This window comes from Pseudonaja textilis, chromosome 1 (genome assembly GCF_049901715.1).
Source record: "Pseudonaja textilis isolate UNSWEBS1 chromosome 1, rPseTex1.2, whole genome shotgun sequence".
NCBI lineage: Eukaryota > Metazoa > Chordata > Lepidosauria > Squamata > Elapidae > Pseudonaja > Pseudonaja textilis.
In genome coordinates, this window is record NC_141990.1 from 92849556 (window position 1) to 92868472 (window position 18917).

General features: G+C 36.5%; 1 protein-coding gene across 3 annotated transcripts in view; it reads right to left on the minus strand.

Annotated features, from left to right (window-relative positions):
• The window catches only part of TPD52L1 (TPD52 like 1), a 27814-nt gene extending 9248 nt beyond the window's left edge, over positions 1-18566 (minus strand). For 2 of the 3 annotated variants that reach the window (XM_087941602.1, XM_087941594.1), the window contains exons 1-4: positions 18418-18566; positions 11258-11373; positions 6173-6321; positions 2322-2423 (exon numbers count right to left, since the gene is read on the minus strand). In XM_087941602.1, coding sequence (XP_087797728.1) covers positions 2322-2423; positions 6173-6321; positions 11258-11373; positions 18418-18436 — 386 coding nt within the window. In that variant the 5' untranslated portion in view covers positions 18437-18566. The remainder of the gene's footprint in view (positions 1-2321; positions 2424-6172; positions 6322-11257; positions 11374-18417) is intronic. The other variant, XM_087941611.1, reaches the window with a different exon arrangement.
• Positions 18567-18917: the final 351 nt, after the last annotated feature.

The following is an 18917-nucleotide window of genomic DNA, read 5'->3' on the forward strand; positions in this document are numbered from 1 at the left end:
TATTCTTATTAAATACTTTGTTCATTACATATTTGAACGTGCTGACAACAAAATCACACAAAAATTATCAATGGAAATCAAATTTAGCAACCCATGGAGATCTGGATTTGGAGTTACACTCAAAATTAAAGTGGAAAAAAACACTACAGGCTGATTCAACTTTGATGTAACGTCCTTAAAACAAGTCAAAATGAGGCTCAGTAGTGTGTGTGGCCTCCATGTGCCTGTATGATTTCCCTACAATGCCTGGGCATGCTCCTGATGTGGTGGCAGATGGTCTTCTGAGGAATCTCCTCCCACACCTGCACTAAAGCATCCCCCAACTCATGGACAGTCTGTGATGCAATGTGGCGTTGGTGGATGGAGCGAGACATGATGTCCCAGATGTGCTCAATTGGATTCAGGTCTGGGGAATGGGAGGGCCAGTCCATAGCATCAATGCCTTCTTCTTGCAGGAACTGCTGACACACTCCAGCCACATGAGGTCTAGCATTGTCTTGCATTAGGAGGAACCCAGGACCAACCGCACTAGCATATGGTTTCACAAGGGGTCTGAGGATCTCGGTACCTAATGGAAGTCAGGCTACCTCCGGCGAGCACATGGAGGGCTGGCGGCCCCCTAAAAAAATGCCTCTCCACACCGTTACTGACCCACTACCAAACCGGTCATGCTGGAGGATGTTGCAGGCAGCAGAATATTCTCCACGGCGTCTCCAGATCCTGCCACATCTGCCACATGTGCTCAGTGTGAACCTGCTTTCATCTGTGAAGAGCACAGTGACAAATTTGCCAATCTTGGTGTTCTCTAGCAAATGCCAAATGTCCTGCACGGTGTTGGGCTGTAAGCACAACCCCCACCTATGGACGTCAGGCCCTCATACCACCCTCATGGAGTCCCTGATGATATAAACATGGAGATAATCAATCTATGTGATCACTTAGAATCAACACAGATTTGATGGCACATAATCATCCATTTCCTGAACCTGGTGCTATAAAAATTATCCAGTTTTATCATTAATATAAGAATATTTATATCATATAATAGCATTTTAATGTGACATATTTATCTTTACTTTTATCAAAGCTTGCTATTCATATAAGATCTCCACTATTTTTAAGAACAAACTATACACAACTCTTTTGTGCAACATTATCAAGTGGCAAATAACTATGGTAAAATGTACCTACTATTAGTTGGGATTATATTAGAGAGCTGCACAGTAAATTATCTTCATTCAAATAATTCTTTTCCAGGGAGTGGGGATGGGGACATAGCGAAGGCAAAGTCAACAGTTTGGGCAAAACAACTTGGGCAAAAATTACCCAAGACTGGCTTTGTTTGAGCTGGAGATCAAAAAGTGTCAATACTCAATAATGAATTGGAGAAGTTTCAGATCCGACAATATAAATTAACGTCAACATAGGATGTTCCACTTAAGATGATAGAATATAACTTGCAATCTATAGGTCAAGCCATGGGCAACTTGCTTTACTGCCAGCTATTGTTTTGAAGATTAGGAACTCTCTCTTTGAAAAAGGTTGTTAATCCTTTCATCTGGGACTTATCTCCAATGTCTTTCACCTCATTCCTATCCAACTGCTAAAACCTTGGCAATAAGTAACAAAGCAAATACAAAATTAAAACTAGTTGCCTAACAAGCTTATAAACCTGGAACCTTGCTATTCAACAGTCTGTTCAACCCTGAAATGTCTAATAATAAAACCTGATTTTCTATGAAAGACGGCTCTGATTGAAAAGATCCACCATGGAGCAGTCCACTGAAAATGATGAATGAAGATCCTGACAGTTTTACAAGTTCTGTAAAAGTTTGGTGGTAAACTTGTTATTCTTCCTTCATCCCAAAGGTGCTTTTTCAAAGGACTTAAGTTTTTTTCCCCGAAGATGTTTCACTTCTCAGCCACGAAACTCTTCAGTTCTGACTTCAAACCCAGTTGCCTTTTGAAAAAGTATCTTTGGGATCATGACTTGGATGATTGAGAATCACCATAGATAATTATTCTTCAAAATATTTGTTTTTAAAATTTCATCCATGAAAAGAATTAATGTAATACAGTTTTTGTGGCCCAACTATACATTTACTAGTAAGAATTAGCAAACTGGACTTGTAAGCTCTTTGGTTCCATTGTCTAGGAGTTAAATCAGAAACGTATCTTACTAAGGTAGCAATTTACTTTATGATAAAACAGGAAAAATGAAAGCTAATTTAACTATTATTCAATTTTGTAAAGCTAGTAAATTGAAGAATAACCAGGAGGAACTAAATTTCATCCTTTAAATTAAATCCATACTGGCATACCTCATATCTCCAAACTTCTTGCTGATAACTGTTCCAACGTTGCTGATGGCTGCTGTGGCCTTTTGCCCTGCTTGAGTCAAAGTTTCTTGAGTCTTCTTATACCTAGCATAGCATTAATAACAATACTAATTAAGAACTAGATTCATTTTTATGCCCTTACGATATCAGGATATGATAAACTGAAAGCAAGAAGCCAACATTGTTACAGGAATTGAGAGCCAAAGTGCAAACTCACTTACAAAAGAGTGAACGAATTGTATGTAGGTCTAAAATGGGTTAGTCATTCTTTCAAATTATTCAGTGCATAGGGCTATGCATTGTTTGAAAATGCTAATAGCTTTTCCATGCAAATTTGAAAAATAATATGGTCACTTTAATGAATTGCAATGAAGATATGAATGCTTTAAGAAGTCACTTATTAAAGTATCCACATTTTTTGAGAATCACATAAAAAACTGAAAAAGACAGCACTGTTTTGAGAGATTTCAGAGCACTGTATTTCTGCTCCCACAAAACACTATCAAGTGATTTTCAAAGCTTACAGCCTTTACTAAATAATGCTCGAAACTAGAAAGAGCAAGAACTTATACATCAACTTCTGTAGGAGATTCATTTCACACTAAAATAACATATGACTTGAATTTCATTAATACGTTAATTGCTACTTATCAATTACATACTGATGAATGAAATGGGGGGGGGAGTAAAAATATGATTACTTAGCTAAAAGAGAAACAGTCTAGAATTCTACTGTCTTATACTGGAGTTTGTGAAGATTGGTTGAAGAGTGAGCAACAGCCTGCATCCCCAAATATCACTACATACATATCAGGCCATCAAAGTTCCTTGGTATGATGCACATCAGCCAAATTGATCTGTGTTGTACAGATGCATAAAGCATTATACTGGTTAAAATTATCACATAGCTAGGAAATTCATTTGATGGCTATGGGTAAGCTAGTTTCTCAAACTCAAGATTATTGCATTGAACATTTCAAAAATAAAATGTCAACTACAATATCAACATTAGAAAAAAATAAACAATAGCCATTTCAGTCACAGCTCACTAACTACAGAGTTAATTGAACAGATTCATATTAAAAGGAATTCTGCTTTTCCTCTTAAAACAGCCAACAGAATACATGTCACAATCCTCTTAAATTTGCACGTAACTGATTTATAGGATATGCTTTCAACCTGCTATGTTTCCATTTTTCAATGCAGCTGCAAATCTGTTTTAAAATCTAGAAACCAACAAGTCAGTTTTAGTCAATTGTATCTGCTGAGTATGCTCATTCATATCTTATAATTTATCTTTACCTTTTACCTTTCTACCTACACTGGAGATATATATTCATACTCAAACACTATTACTATTATTCTTTCTTTTACTGTGACCCTCTGTAAAAATACTGAGCAAGCCGATGGCATCAATCTATATAATTTATAATTTATATATATAAATTATATATATACAACTATATATAATTTATATATAGTTGGTTTACCAAACAGTAAAACCCAGTTCACTAATTATAATTCAATTCAATATATTTCTTTTTTTCTATTAAATCTTAAAATGAAAACAATTGTGACCTAGAGAAATGGAGAAATGAAAGAATAAAGTGAAATAAAAAAGCACATCATTAAGAGAAACAGGATATACTATCAACAAACAATAATAATACAAAGAATCCGCTAAGGTGTCATGTTTGTACTACCTTTATTCCCTGTGATTATGGAGTGCCCATTGATCATGATTATATCAATGAGCATCCCAAAATATCTGTCAATGACTCAAACATTTAGAAAACAACTGAAAAACTTTTGGATCAGAATCTCCAGAAATAAATGTTGAGAATTAGACAACTGTGTTTCCTTCTAACCAATTTTGATCAATCCACTCCCAATTTTAAGGGATAACTCCAACATCCCTTTTGTAAATCCAGTATAGGATAGTATTCGACCTCACTCTTCTGATTATTATGTGTTTATCTTTTTGTAATGCTTAAGTCATCATCCAATTTGATTTGTAAACCATTATTTCCATCTCTTTCTGATAGGCTGTAATTTTTAAATGCACATCTAAGTCAACTTCAGTTTTAAGCAACAGGCTTGTTCCTCTTCCATAACACCTTCTGATTCTGATATAAGGTTGAATAATTTAAAAACTTCTTGCACAGATATATCAAACACTTCTTTTAACATCTGGTGCCCTCTTGTGTCCAACCTTTCAAATTGTCTTATTAGTCTCAGCGTGTATGCAGAAAAATTCTCCCATGAGGAAGGATTCTTTCAATTAATTTCAGTCTTAAGTCCAACTGAGCCTTAATCAACTTAAAAGTTTCTAGGCAACAATAAAGTAATCATCAGAATCATATCTTTTGAAAGTGGATGACTAGATTAAATAGGAAACTACGCATGTAGTAGATTTAAATCTTAACATTTGTACTGCAGTAAGAGTCTGCAAAATATTAACATTTGCTATGAACAGGTAAGATAGTAATTTGAAAAGAGAAGTTTCCAAGTGCATGTATTGCATTATGAATATTGGGTAACTGATTAAAGTTTGAAACAATATAGAGGCAGAAAGAAATGCTTTACCTGCTCCCAGAATCTAAAAACTTCAATAGGTTATTATAATTAATAAAGACTAATTGAAAAAAAACAAAGTCTGGTGTATCATTTGGGTGCCTGTCATGCATTACAAAAGTGTGTGTGAAACTAGCTTCTTTGCAGAGAGATAATGCAAAAACTGAAAAGTGATGCAAGCAATATCGCATGGGTTTTTTTAAAAAAATTCCTATCCATTAAATTGCTGGTGCTGTCATTAAAATATATACCTCCTTGGACTCAGATAGGCCCATCTATCTACAATGCATTCTTTGAAAGTCAAATGGAGTTAGTTTGTCCAAAGAATATCCAATTATTCATTCTAAAGTGCCCAAGTATATTTCCTTCAATTAATATATCAAAAAGGGAGGTTTCCCTATACCTCAATGCAACCTTGCAACCTAGGAGGCTCAGTCTTTTCTATACCTGACAAATTAGTTTTAATAGATTTTCACTGAGAGGTGATAGCTAAAACAACAACCCCATCTCCCCCCAAAAGAGGCAAAGCATCCCACATAAGCCAGGCATTCCACGATTATTTTTAAGAGCATACCATATTTCCCCATGTATAAGCACCCCCTTTGTATAAGCCACCCCCCCAATTTTTGGACTGTGAAGTTTTGAAAAAAATATTTTATTAGAGAAACAAGTTATGAAGAAAGAAAATTTACAAAGAAACAAAATTCGACGTCTAGATCTACAACTTCGGTCATGACGCCGAAAGCGGTGCGGGCGACGCTAGCAATCTACGCATCGGAACGAGAGTAGGAACGAAGCATTCAGGCCGATGCCTAGCGTATGCATTTCTATCGCGTACTCGCACTCGTAATTGTATCATCACGTACAATTTTTACAAAAAAGTATAGCATACTGCTGGAAAACCAGTTTATTCCCACTTTATTATTTTATGCATTTTTCACGTATAAAAAGTGTACCTGCTTTGTATATGCCACCCCCCTACTTTTTGGGCTTGAAAATTTTGGAAAAAAGGGGTGGCTTATACATGGGGAAATACGGTAAATTGGCAGACTTGATAGTTCTTTGGTGTTGAACTTCAGAAGGGTTCCTTGAGGAAGACCAAGCCAACGAAACAGCGTTCCAAGTAGAGTCATAATAAGAGCGGTAGACGAACATCAAGTTGTGGAAATCAAATTGGTTCTACCCCAAGTTCTGGATTGCCCATGCAAGTGATAATGAGTTAATACCCAGAGGAAAGAAGAGACTGAATTTGCACTCACGCACTGGTAGTTTGCACGTCATGCCAACTTTTGCTGAAGTTCTGCTTCAGCTCATTCATCAGATTGATGCCCAGTTTTTGCTTTATTTCCACAAGGTGCTTCTCTTTGGCTGCTAAAACTTGGCGTAAAGTTGCAATTTCATCCTCTAGCTGCGTATAAGGAATAAAGCAAAGGAAAAGCTTGGATCATCGCTCCTTGTTGTTCATGCCCATTAATTTTAAGTGGCACACTTTCCTCAAGTACAATAATGCCAGATAACGGAATTCCTACCAAATATATATATTGCTTTTATATTCATTTAAAGAATGCCAAAATTAATGAATATGACTATTCATGCAGAAATGATGGAGTCAAATGGCTTATTATAATTTTAAAAAATAGGCATCACAATATGGCAAATCTCGGCAATGGTTATGTAAGGCTGGACTTTAGGGGTGCAAAGGTAGGGACCCACAGTCCTGGAATTCCTAAAGTATCAAGGGAAAGAAAGGCTGATCATTGATTATTTATAAGATTTTTATGCCACCGATTTCTTTATGGTTTATGGGGAATTACAGCAATTATACAACCATGATAAAAACAGGAGAAAACAATAAACCATCCATAGTAAAATATTTAAACATTTGCAATAAATCATTTAGACTGATATTTATAGCAACCATACAATATCTTAGCAGCCTATCACTCTGAATTAGTGATAACCCTAGTATAACAATCTTTTTTTAAAAAACAAATTTTATTGATTTTCAAAGACAATACACAAACAAACAAAACATAGAACATAAAAACATAAAACATCTTTTCTGAAAGCTGCTTGATCCTGGGTTACATCTCTTCGTACAGACACAAATTCAAATTCATATTCATTTTATATACCATTCCATATCTTATTACCATTTTCCATTTTCTATATAGCTTCTCACCTCTTTTAACTTTCTTAGTTTTATTTTATTAGTCTCATCTCAGTTCAGATCATAATACTTATTATTCTTTGTCTGTTCTGTTTCCAGCTATCTATTTCTCTTTTCTCTTTAGATAACTCCTGTACACTAATTGGAGTGTGACGCCTTTGACTCTTTCCCCTAAATTTATAATACTTAATATAATACATAACTTCCATTGGGATTCTGTTTAGTACATTCTAAAATTACACATTACATTTTATAAAAAGAAAAAAATTATAAGTATATAATATAATTAAAACAACTATCAATACCAATACAGATCTAATCATTAATATTAACATTCATTTATATCTTACACATCACTTTTCAATTGAATATCATACTTTTATGGGGACACTTATACTTTCCATAGTTATTTCCCCCCCCATATCACATATTTTAAATCATTGTATCATTAAAATGTTCCCATTTCCTCCTAGTTCAATTCTCTCATTTATTTCATTGCCTTCTTTTTATTCACAAAAATTTCACTAAGTTACACTAAATGTTTTATCTCATTTTTAATCACGTTGTTTCGAATTTTCTAACATTATTTCTAAGTACAAATATAAAAATACAATCTTGTGTACTTTTGCAGAATCCCTTTTTCAATTAAGTTTACCCATTATCTCTAAATGAATCTTGTTTCTTTACATCTTGCTCCCCACCATTAAGGCTTCTCATCCCTTCCTTGTTCTTCTCCCTGCCCTTTTTACCCCCTTGTCTCTCCACTCCCTTTTCTTCTTCTGCCTTCCCCTTTCTGTTGTTTTCTAACATCATATCCACTTTTCACCTTACTTTTCTCTTTTTTGGTTGTTTTTTCAAGTCTTAAAGTCCCCCTTTTCTTTTCCTCTTTCTCCCTTTCTTCCTCGAATGAAGTTACTTAATCATCAAAGATGGCTTCTTCTTTGTCCCAATCATCTTGTTGCGCAGTCAGTTTCTCATAAGTGCAAATCGCCATTTCTAGAAATTGAAAAAGAATGCCAAGAGAGTCTTTCCCTTTTAGTTCTTCTTCTTTATATTTTTGGTATTCAATTTTCAATTCATCCACAAGTGATGCCATTATAGGAAGAAAAATTTTTTTCCAAAACAACCACCCAAGTGTTTTTAGTCAAAAATAATTCCCAAAAGTCCCAAAGTCACCAAACAATCCAAATAGGCTGTTTCTTTTAACACTTTCTTCTTTCTTCACTTTCTCTTTCTGGGGTTACTGCTTAGTTACAAAGTTCCAGTTAAGATATATCTTTTAGAAGTCTTGTTAGTATTTAATAATTCTTTAAGAGTCTACGCAATCTCCTCCTTACTTCCAAATCCTGCTCCAATTCTTTTCCTCCCCCTTCCCACTTACAGCAAAAAAGATTTTTTTAAATATTCAGAAATCCTTATCCCTTTAGCATTTAATTACCTATAAGTGCCAATGCGGGTTTTTCCTATTTCTCTTGCTTTTCTATTCGCTGTCACGTTAGGAAGGAGAGTGAAAAAAAATATTTTTTTTTCCCTTTAAATTTCCATTCACCGCTTGTAAATCTCTGGAAACGATGTATCTTTCACAAATTTTTAGGTTCCAGGGTACTTTTGCTGTTGCTTTGTCCCGGTCAGCAAAAAAACTTTCACTTCTTCTCAACTCCTCCTGCACTTTCTTTTTCCGGCTGAGCACTTCTATGTGGCAGCCATTTCTGACCACCGCTCAGCTGCCTTCGGAAAAGGGGGTTTAGCCGGCTAGAGAAGAGAGGTGCGATATCTCTCGACCCTGCCAGATCCCCCCTGTCTTCGCCACCTTCTACGGAGGTGGCTAGCCCTGAAGCCGGGTGGCTCAGGGCACTCCGGCAGAGAGCGCAGGCAAAAACCGAGCACAGTCGCGGATTCCTGCCTGCCCCGAAGTGCTGCAGACCGGAACTCCTAGTTTATCCTTAAAGCACATGTCATGGTGCAAACTGTTTTGTAGTCTCTGTGATTATAGAATCTAGGTCAATTCTGATCTTAGAACATTCATAACATTCAGATGCCATAGTGCTTCATTGTTTCAAAGAAGTGCCCTGGAGATTTGCTTTCAGAAGTACTTGAAACTTCTCCAAGTTTACCAATTTTCTGAAGAGTGAATGAATTTTTGCTTATTTAGATTAGTTGTTACCCTTCCATTGGAAGCTATGATTCTCCGTAACTTTGCAAGTCAGTAGTTAAAGATGTTTATTAAACCTGACTACATTCTCCCAAAGTAATAAACACTGTAAATATTATACTCATACGTGCTCCTCTTTCTCCTCACCAACTCTACTACATTATAAATATAACACATGAAGTTGGGGCTACCAGATCAGGTTACAGAAATAAAATGATCAGCAGATTGCACTCTGAAGGTATTATTAGTGCTCACCCAAATTTTTGCAGGTCAGATCTGGTATATCTAGATCAGGGGTCCCCAAAATTGGCAACTTGAAGACTTATGGACTTCAACTCCCAGAATTCTCCAGTTAGCATAGCTGGCTGAAGAATTCTGGGTGTTGAAGTCCACAAATCTTAAAGTTGCCAAGTTTGGAGACCTCTGGTCTAGATGAAGCAGAATTCCAATCTATACCAGCTAATTTTATTATAAGCCTAAATTTTGCACCCCATTATTTTTCAGCTTAGATCTTTTTTAAGACCTCCTCCTTCTAACCATGCTGACTTATGATGCATTTTTAAATTGTTTACAGACTGTCTTATCTAAATTTCCCAACCATTGTTTAAGAGACATGTGTATATACAGATTCCTATGTATAACAATCCATAGTTCACTAGTGCATGATTTCTGGATATTTACAGAATCTTTGCTCATTTCAGGATTTTTACAGGATGCTGTTATGGATAATTAGCAGGCAAACAGGCTGCTTTATGTTTATTTGCCAACTAATTTTAACTGTTCCATCCACTTTTGTCTTTTATCTATGTTTGCATAGATAAGTCAAGTATCATAGGAAGATATGCTCAATCCCTATTAGATTCAGATATCATAATACTAGAAGTACTCAAATGTTTTGAATGGGAAAGTTTTAGATTTGAAACAGCTTGTTTCAACCTTACTAGAAGAGATGCAATGCTATTTCACCCATTCCAGGAAAATTTAAAACTTGAAAATGGTTTATTGAGCTCATGGAGCTGTTTGATTCTGGAATGCTAGAACAGCTGTGTAGTGCAGGATATTTCAAATTTTGCATTGCACTTTATATTTCCATGTAAATGTAATGATTTACAATGGCAGTGTATCTTGCTTTGTGATAGTATATAAGATTAATTGGGTTTTGGGATAAACTTAACCTGACTTCACGTCAGTGAGAAGGAAACACTTATACAACTAAACATAAAATTCTTTGTACTTGATTTTGACTCAATTTTATAAATAATAAACAGATACAAATAAATAACCAAGTGACCAGAAATGGATAATCCTGGTTCCTCAAACTAATGGGTGTGGCATGGCCCCACCAAAAGATATGTTGAATCTGACCAACTGAACTTTCAAGTGGCCAACTGAAGAACAATAGCTCTCGTTTCCCAATTCTGATAGACAATCTAGGACGGGTCGGCAACCTTAAACACTCAAAGAGCCACAAAAAGTCCTAACCGGAAGCCCCCGTTCAATTCTGGAGCTGACTGGAAATCTGGTTCCCCCACCATAGTGTCTACTCTTAGCACAGCGTCCGTTTTCCTCTGCCGACCGGAAGTCCGGTTTCCCCACCACAGTCTCCTCCTAGCATAACATCCTTTTTCCTAAAAGTGATTGGCAGCAGGGAGCCGCAGCAGAGGGATGAAAGAGCCACATGCGGCTCCAGAGCCACAGATTGCTGACCCCTGATCTAAGTGAACAATATCATGGTTAATAGTGTCCAAGAGGATTGGGATAACCACATCCCTCTATCTCAGTTGCACCAAAGTTTATGAACAAGAGCAACCATTGCAATTTTGATCCCATATCCAGACTTGAATCTAAATCCCAATGATCCAGATAATCTGTTTTAACCAGGATTACTTTTAATTATAATCCAATAGTTTCACACAACTAAGTGACCAAAAATAATAGAAAGTAAAAAAAATAGTAAAACTAATGAATTCTTTTAAAAAATCATTTTATTTAAAATGATGGATAAAGGTCAAATAAAATTACCTTGATTACTTCAACTTTTAATTCTTCTCGCTCTTCTTCAGAAATCACATTGGTCAAGTCAACATCAGTGACAGTGTCTTCATCTGTCTCAGGGAATGTTTGTTTTTCTAATAGACCTTTGTAAATAATTCAGAAAAGAGTGAAAATATAAGGGCTCCTTCAAAGCAAGCTTGATTCCCGAGTCTTCCTGGACAAGTGAGAGTGGAGAGACACAAATATAACACCAATAACAGATAGTCCTCAACTTACAGCCACAACTGAGCCCAAAATTTCTGCTGCTAAGAGAGACATTTGTTAAGTGAGTTTTGCCCCATTTTATTACCTTTCTTGCCATAGTTGTTAAGTGAATCACTGCAGTTGTTAAGTTAATAACATGGTTATTAAGTAAATCTGGCTTCCCCATTGACTTTGCTAATCACAAGGTCACAAAACATGATCACATCAGTGGTGGTATTCTACCGGTTCGGCCCAGTTCTGGTGTACTGGTAGCACCAAAGATCAGCTGACAGAGAACTGGTTCACTCCGAGCCTGTCTGACACTCTGCAGTTGGGCCCACCTGTTGCTCCTGCTCCTAGGTCTTTTTTAACCTCTCAGCTATTTGGCATGGCAGAGTGGATTGCTGTGCTAAACAGCTGAGAGGCTCAGTAGCTTAGTTTTTACTGTTTTAATGTGTGTGCAAAGTGTGTGTTTGGCACACACATGCGCAAAATGCGTGCATGCGCAATCCCACCCCTGCTGCCACACCCACCAAGCCACACCCACAGAACTGGTGGGGGAAACTTTTTAATCCCACCACTGGATCACATGGGGAAAAATAATGGACATAAGTGTGAAAAAGGTCATAAGTCACTTTTCCCAGCACTGTTATAACTTTGAATGGCCACTAAATGAGCTGATGTCAGTCAAGCACTAGCTGTAAGGAATGATCACTAGTGTATAAATCTTGAAAGTATAAATAGGCATACAAGTCCAGCTTTCTGGAAATAAATTTATAACATGAATAGAAGCAATTTAAGTAATTTACAGTATAGAGTGTGCTCCTTGTGTTAATAGAGAACATAAACAATTGTATATACATTAGGCTGTCCAAGACTATCTAGTAAATATTCTCAAGCTCAGATAAGACTTATCCTTAGGATTCATATCCAGTTTTCCATGTAGACTGTCAACTTGTTTGATCTTATGACTTACTTTATTCAGATGATGAACTGGACATCTCTATTATAAAGAAGATTTTATAATAGATGGCTTGAATATAGTTTTAAAAATAGAACCAAAGGTTCTTGAGACATGGTGAAAATGTATGAAGCTTAAAGATTGTAGACATGCTGTAATATATTGGATCCAAATTTTCTGAAGAGAACAGTACATGTTGACCAACTAACATATGTTCAATTCTTTGCTGCCAGGTCTAAAATTCATTTTTCTACATCATATACGCAACCTTCCCTCATAGTCATTATTTTGTACAGCTCATTAATTTAGATCTTATGATGATTTAAATGGCACAAAGTACATTCAAAAGAAATGACAAAGAAATGGAAGGAAACAGAGCATCTGTGTAATTTCCAAAGAGCTATTCAGTTCAGGTATGTTACAAAATGCCTTCACATTTCTTTGTGTATTCTGATTGAAATGTCAACCTTAAGGGAAATTAAAGCCAATTACATCATTTCCTGTCTTTATATGCAATAACATCATACAAAGTTACTGTACTTCTTGTTCTGTGCCTTAAACTAATATAGATCTTGTAAAGCAAACTGCTACTACATGGTTGTTTAATATTAAAAGTGATGTAGCAACATTATGCTTCTGAAAATACTTTTTCTGCACCACACCACTTTATTTCAATGATAAACCAGACACTGAGAACAGTAAGAAGACCAATTCTCTGTAACTGATCAAACAGACTAATATTAACAGTATAAAAGAAACGGAATCAGCTTTTCAGAACAATTAAAAAGTTCAGAAAAGATAACACAATTCATTCTCAGAACATAGATTTTGGAGGTGAAAAGAGTCAGTATTATGATACACCAGCTCTTACTTCTAAGGATAGAAACAAACTGTCTTTATGGTGCTATACCTTCATCTCTTTGCTGCCATCTACCAGTCACCCAGTTTTTTGCAATAGCTTTGTAGTTTATGGCAAAGAAGTGAATGTTGTCTTCTTGGGTCAGGAATAGCTAAATATGAACAAACTAATGCAGGAAGAATATTTCTATGACAAAGATCAGAATGATAAAATAAAGATAAAGGAATGTTTTTTCCCTAACAATGAATAATTGTAAAAGCTGTTTATTAAGAGAGAGCAGGAACCCAGATGCCTTCAATTATGGATTAATAATTACTAAAAGAACCCATCAATCAGTCCTGGATTAAATAAAGACTGACTGATCCCTTGAAGTGATGAGTAGCATGCAGAAACTAATTTTGGGGCATGTAATGCAAATGTATGATGAAGTAGAAAAAGCAAATATGATTCGCAAGTAGAAGAAAGGAAAGACAACAAGTACGGGTGGGATCAAGAGATCAGTGTTACCCCTTAAAAGATATACAGGTTTTCAGATCAGTTTGAGATGGTGGACATTGATTCTTGGACTTGCCAATGGCTGAACCCAACTTGATGGCATCCAAATAATTAAATCAAGTAACAATATACAAAGGAGTTTGAGACTTGTTACTAAATTTACTGCTTGCTCTTAGTGGAAGCCACATAGTAATGTAGCTGATTAGGACTGTAGCTTTAATTAGGCAAAGCTTGCTGTACCAGTGAAGTAAACATTATACAGCAATATGAGCTAGGTTAACAGAAATGATATAAATATAATCAGTTCACATTTTTCCATGAAATACGAGAATCCAAAATTTGATTAGGCATTTTTTGTGTGTGTTTTTTTTTTACTGCTAGCTGCCTTGAGTATTATTCATTGGTAGAATGAAGACATGCATCAAATAAATAAGAAATAAACATAGTCATTTATTATATTTCACTCGGCACTAATAGCTTTTAGATGCACAATAATTTCCTCTACAAGTATAAACTATATTGGATCAGGCCATGGCTATTTTAATCTAGCATTTTGTTTCTCATATTAGGCAATAGGTTCCTTCTTGGTTGTTTGCAAGCAGGAAATGGGAGACTTCTGCCATTTACCAGGACATACATTATTGCAAAAGCAACAAAAGAAAACGTGAGTTACAAGGGCTGCATTTCTTGGTGAATGGGATTCTACTGAACAGAACCTCCCTTCTAATACAGCAGAAGGTAAAGCACTGACATGAGACAAAGTAAACACTTCGCAGTATGCTGGACAAATAAGGATAAATAAGCTGTTGGAAATATAAAGTAGTTTTGGACTGAAGCCTACTAGTGGGTGATTGGCTAAAGTGCCCAAATCCTTCTGCCACGTGATATTGAAAACTTTCCAAGAGTTTTTTCATGGCAGTTTTCTTTAAATCCAGGGGAAGTAGAAAAAAAGACAGGCTGTAACCACACAAGTCAGCTAAGAGTTTTCATTTTCCACTTTGATGAAAATTCATCAAGGAGAATTAGCAGGGTCAGTGAGCCATTAGAGAACAAAAAACTAGTAAAAGAGCAGGCAAATGTGGCCTCTCGCCTCCAAAGGGTTTCCATGCAGATTAAGGCATTTGAGACACAGTATGGGACCTTGAACAGTGTTCATAAAAACTTAAGACTCAACAATGTCTTGGGGCTTGTAGTTCACTGTAAATGCACACAGAAGCACTGTAGGACATCTGGGATATAATTTTAGCTTTTAAAAACTCAGCGGTGGCAAGCATGCATCTACCCACTTTAGAAAGGAAAAGGCCTAGAATTGCCTTAACACTGCTGTTAGCTTTGGCAAAGATGGATCTGATTTGTTCCCTCTAGTTTCTGCAGCCTGGGAAATTATGCCAAGGTATTTAAAAACTGGAACTTGTTCAGATTTATTATTTCTAATTTGCCACTGAGGTTAATGCAACTAAGCCTCCCAAGAAGAGCGTAGTGTTGGTTTTGGAGTCACTGGTTATAATGAAGCACAATATTCCATTAGAGCTCTCCCACTTGGATAAATGACAGAAATGCTGAATCACTAGCATACAGCAGCACTGACTAATACCTGTCACTAATTTAGCATGGGAGAAGGGGTATCCACAGGGATGGTATTTAAAAAGATGGCCATCAAACCCATGCATCCAAAGCCCTGTTCCCTTTTTACATGCATTCCACATTTATAATTTATGTACATTTACATTTCACATCGTGATATATGTAAAAACGATGGATCTCTGATTGTGTAGTTGAGGCTGCCATCTTGATTTTTGTCTATGGAAATTCTCAGTGATCCAGGTCATGGTTATCCAAAGGTGCTTTTTCAAGAGGCAATTTGACTTGCTTTGTTTTTCTTCAAAAACATTTTGCTTTTCATCCATTAGGAATTGTGAACATTCAACTACTACAAAAGCAGATATACCCATTAAATGTTGGAACCCATTTCTAACGATCTTTTGTGAGGAAGTTACCTTTTTATTCTGGAAGAACCCTCCAATATTAGATGGATATCATATATCAAGTGGGCAGAAAGTGAAAATGGTAAACAAACACCATTATGGTAAAGTCTGAATAAGAATTGTTCAAGAAACTGAGAACCCACAGTTCAAAATCTTTTCATCACTATTCAAAATCCTTCATAAAACTCTACAAAAGATTTCAGAAGAATGCCTGGTACTTCAATATGCTTATTCCCTCAGGAGGTACTGAACTATACCATGTTTTATTTTCCTTGCAACCTTTTCATAACTCAGAACAATAAACATTAAAGAATCTTTTATAGGCTTTACATTAACACCTCATAATGTGTGGGAAGCATATTAGCAGGCAGCAGAAGCATTACATGAATTCTGGGTAATCCTTCTCAACAAGGTTTAACTTTGAAATAATTTTGGCAACTTTCTATTCAAAAAATGAACTGAAGGTGTCCTAATGGTCAATTATTTAGCTTAATAAATAGTAATTAAATACCACATAGAACAGAACTCCAAAATAAAATTGTTATCACTCACAAATCTCTCTCATACCTGTGAATATGTTGAGAGGAAAAGCTTTATGAATTTGTCAGAGAAGGCATTCATTAAAAAATCTGCCCCATCCAGAAATCAGCAACTGATTTTTCTGGATGATCACTAGCATGTCAGTTTACACATCATAGTCTAAGGTTAATAATGTGAGAAGTTAGCATCTAAACCATGCTCTTCCCACTCAAATCCATGAGTTTTAACACAAAGCTGAGAGCTGCAACTCACAATAACTCTGAAGTGGAATCCACACAGCGAAACAAGTTTCTTTCAATTATTTCAGAATAATTGCATGCATTATCAAAACATTCATGTTTAAACTGCATCTATTGTACACTTTTTCAGTCTGATGCAATGCATGTTTTACTTGAAAAGAAATCTCACTCAGCACAATGAGTTCTTGGTAGAAATATAATTATTCAACCATGATATTGTGCAAAATTACATTCAATCCCTTTATTAAAAACTAAACAATAATGAGTGAATATATTCCCTTAAAACAACTTCTCTTATTTTGCAAACTTGTTTCCAATGTTCATTTTTTTACTCACAAGATGGCAGTGTGGAATTATCCCTATAATAAATTCATTGGCAGAATATTATACAATTAGTTTCTTTCAGAAATATTCAGGCATGTATGCAAAATGGCAAATGGCACTGGCTAAAATTTATTGGATTTTCTCTAAGGACATGATACCCTTTAAAAAAAGAGTAATATAAAAAGGCATCCTCGATTATTTCTTAGGTTTAGAAAATGATATTGAAGTAACTAATGGAGTCACAAGAAGAGGGTCTCTGTAATAGGACAGAGGTCATTACTTAGCAAATTCTCCATGGAAGAGTTCTTAATTTAACTAGATCTCTCTCCACTAATAAGAGGCATTTATTAAAAAAATGCAGGCATAAAATAAGGGCTGTAAACAGAAACAGCAAATACAAGCTCTGGTCCATAAAGTTCACAGACCAAAAAGAAGCAAGTGGTACAAGGAACCAAGATTTAAAGAGAGATTCTGACATTTACTTTTTATTGCCAAACCTGTTACACAGCAAAACACGCAAAACTCCTTAAGAGACAGTGCTGTAATTAGCTCTTATGGAAACAATTGTGTTTAATACACTAAAATTGTATTCCATTCGGGAAGAGGGGGGCGCGAAACTTAGAAGGTAATTTGAAAATAAGAGCCTTTCCGACGCTCATAGAAAACGCTCGTTGATTTCTATTCACCAAATCAACAAAGGAGTTTTGCTTTGCAATTGGCAAAAACTCTAATAATGCAAAATGATAAAGAAGAAAATCAGAGGCTTTAAAAAAAAAACTTTTACTGTATTTGAATGCACGTTTTAAGGATACACCTGAGCCTTTTCAGGGGGAAACTGTCATGGGAGAGAATCTATATTTACCAGGCTGCGCCTCTTGACGGGAGAGTAAAAGTAACGGAGAACGCCACCTCAGGGCTTTTTGCTACACGGCGCCAAACGAGAGCATGGTCTTGTTGCCGAAAAAGCCGGCCTTACGTTGGACTTAGAGAGACCCAGAAGAACAACATCTTAGTAGTTTTTCTCATCAGGAGACCGCTTAGGGGTTCAAGCTAAGTAGTTCTTTGGCAAAAGCAACCGATCGAGCCATGCGGGATTGTCAACTTTCTTTTTAAAAAAACCCCCAGCTTTAAGCTATTCAAGGGACCTCACTCCAAAATAAATAAATAAATAAAATAAAGTATCTTAAAATAAAACTTCGAAGGTTCTACTTCCGAACCTTCGAAGCTCCGCAGAAAAGAAGCGCTGGTTTATTCTACGCCGTGCCTTTCTCTCTCATCTATTACGACGAGGATTATTCTGCAAGAGGAACCTTTTTCAGAACTTTCTCTGCTTGTTGCAACCAGAGTAAGAGGTCTAAGCTTTGGGTGACCAGCCTGAGGATTGCCACCCACTCCTCCTCCCTAAAAAAAAAAAAAACCAATACCGAGCCGGAAGCGAATTGGGGAGGGTGGGGAGAGAAAGAAGAGACTGGAAATCTCTGACAAGAAGAAGGGAAACAAACGCACGCGGCTTCCCCAGGAGGTCCAGCTAAGCCACGCACCTTGCGCCTGTGTTTCCATTGTCCCGCAGCGCGTCTCACCGCGGAGAAGACCAGCGGAGGGATCCGCGTCTAAAAACGCGTCCGCTTCGACGCCGCGATTGCTGCTTCTGGTGATCCTCGGCAGCTCCGGCTTCGATGCTCTTTGCCTGTGCTCTTCTGAGACAGCGCCACCTGTCGTCTTTTGGTCCGCTCTGCTACATCACCTCGGCTTTCTCCCCCTCCCTGCCCCAAATGCGGACGCTTTTGTGGGGAAGGTACCGTCACACGTTTCGCGAAAGGAAATATCTGTTTCTTCCTTTGGTGCCGGATTTAGGCATGAAGCTACAATTTAGAGGTTTACAATCTGAAGGGGCTCACAACATTTCAGGGTTAAGTGGGTGCTTTTCTCTCTCTTATTTTTGACTTGTAGAATTTAGTGTGGCTTTTTATATGTGTATTGTAAGAAACCTGAAGACCACATTTTCTCTTGTTTTGGAGATTACAATGAACAGAACTTTTGA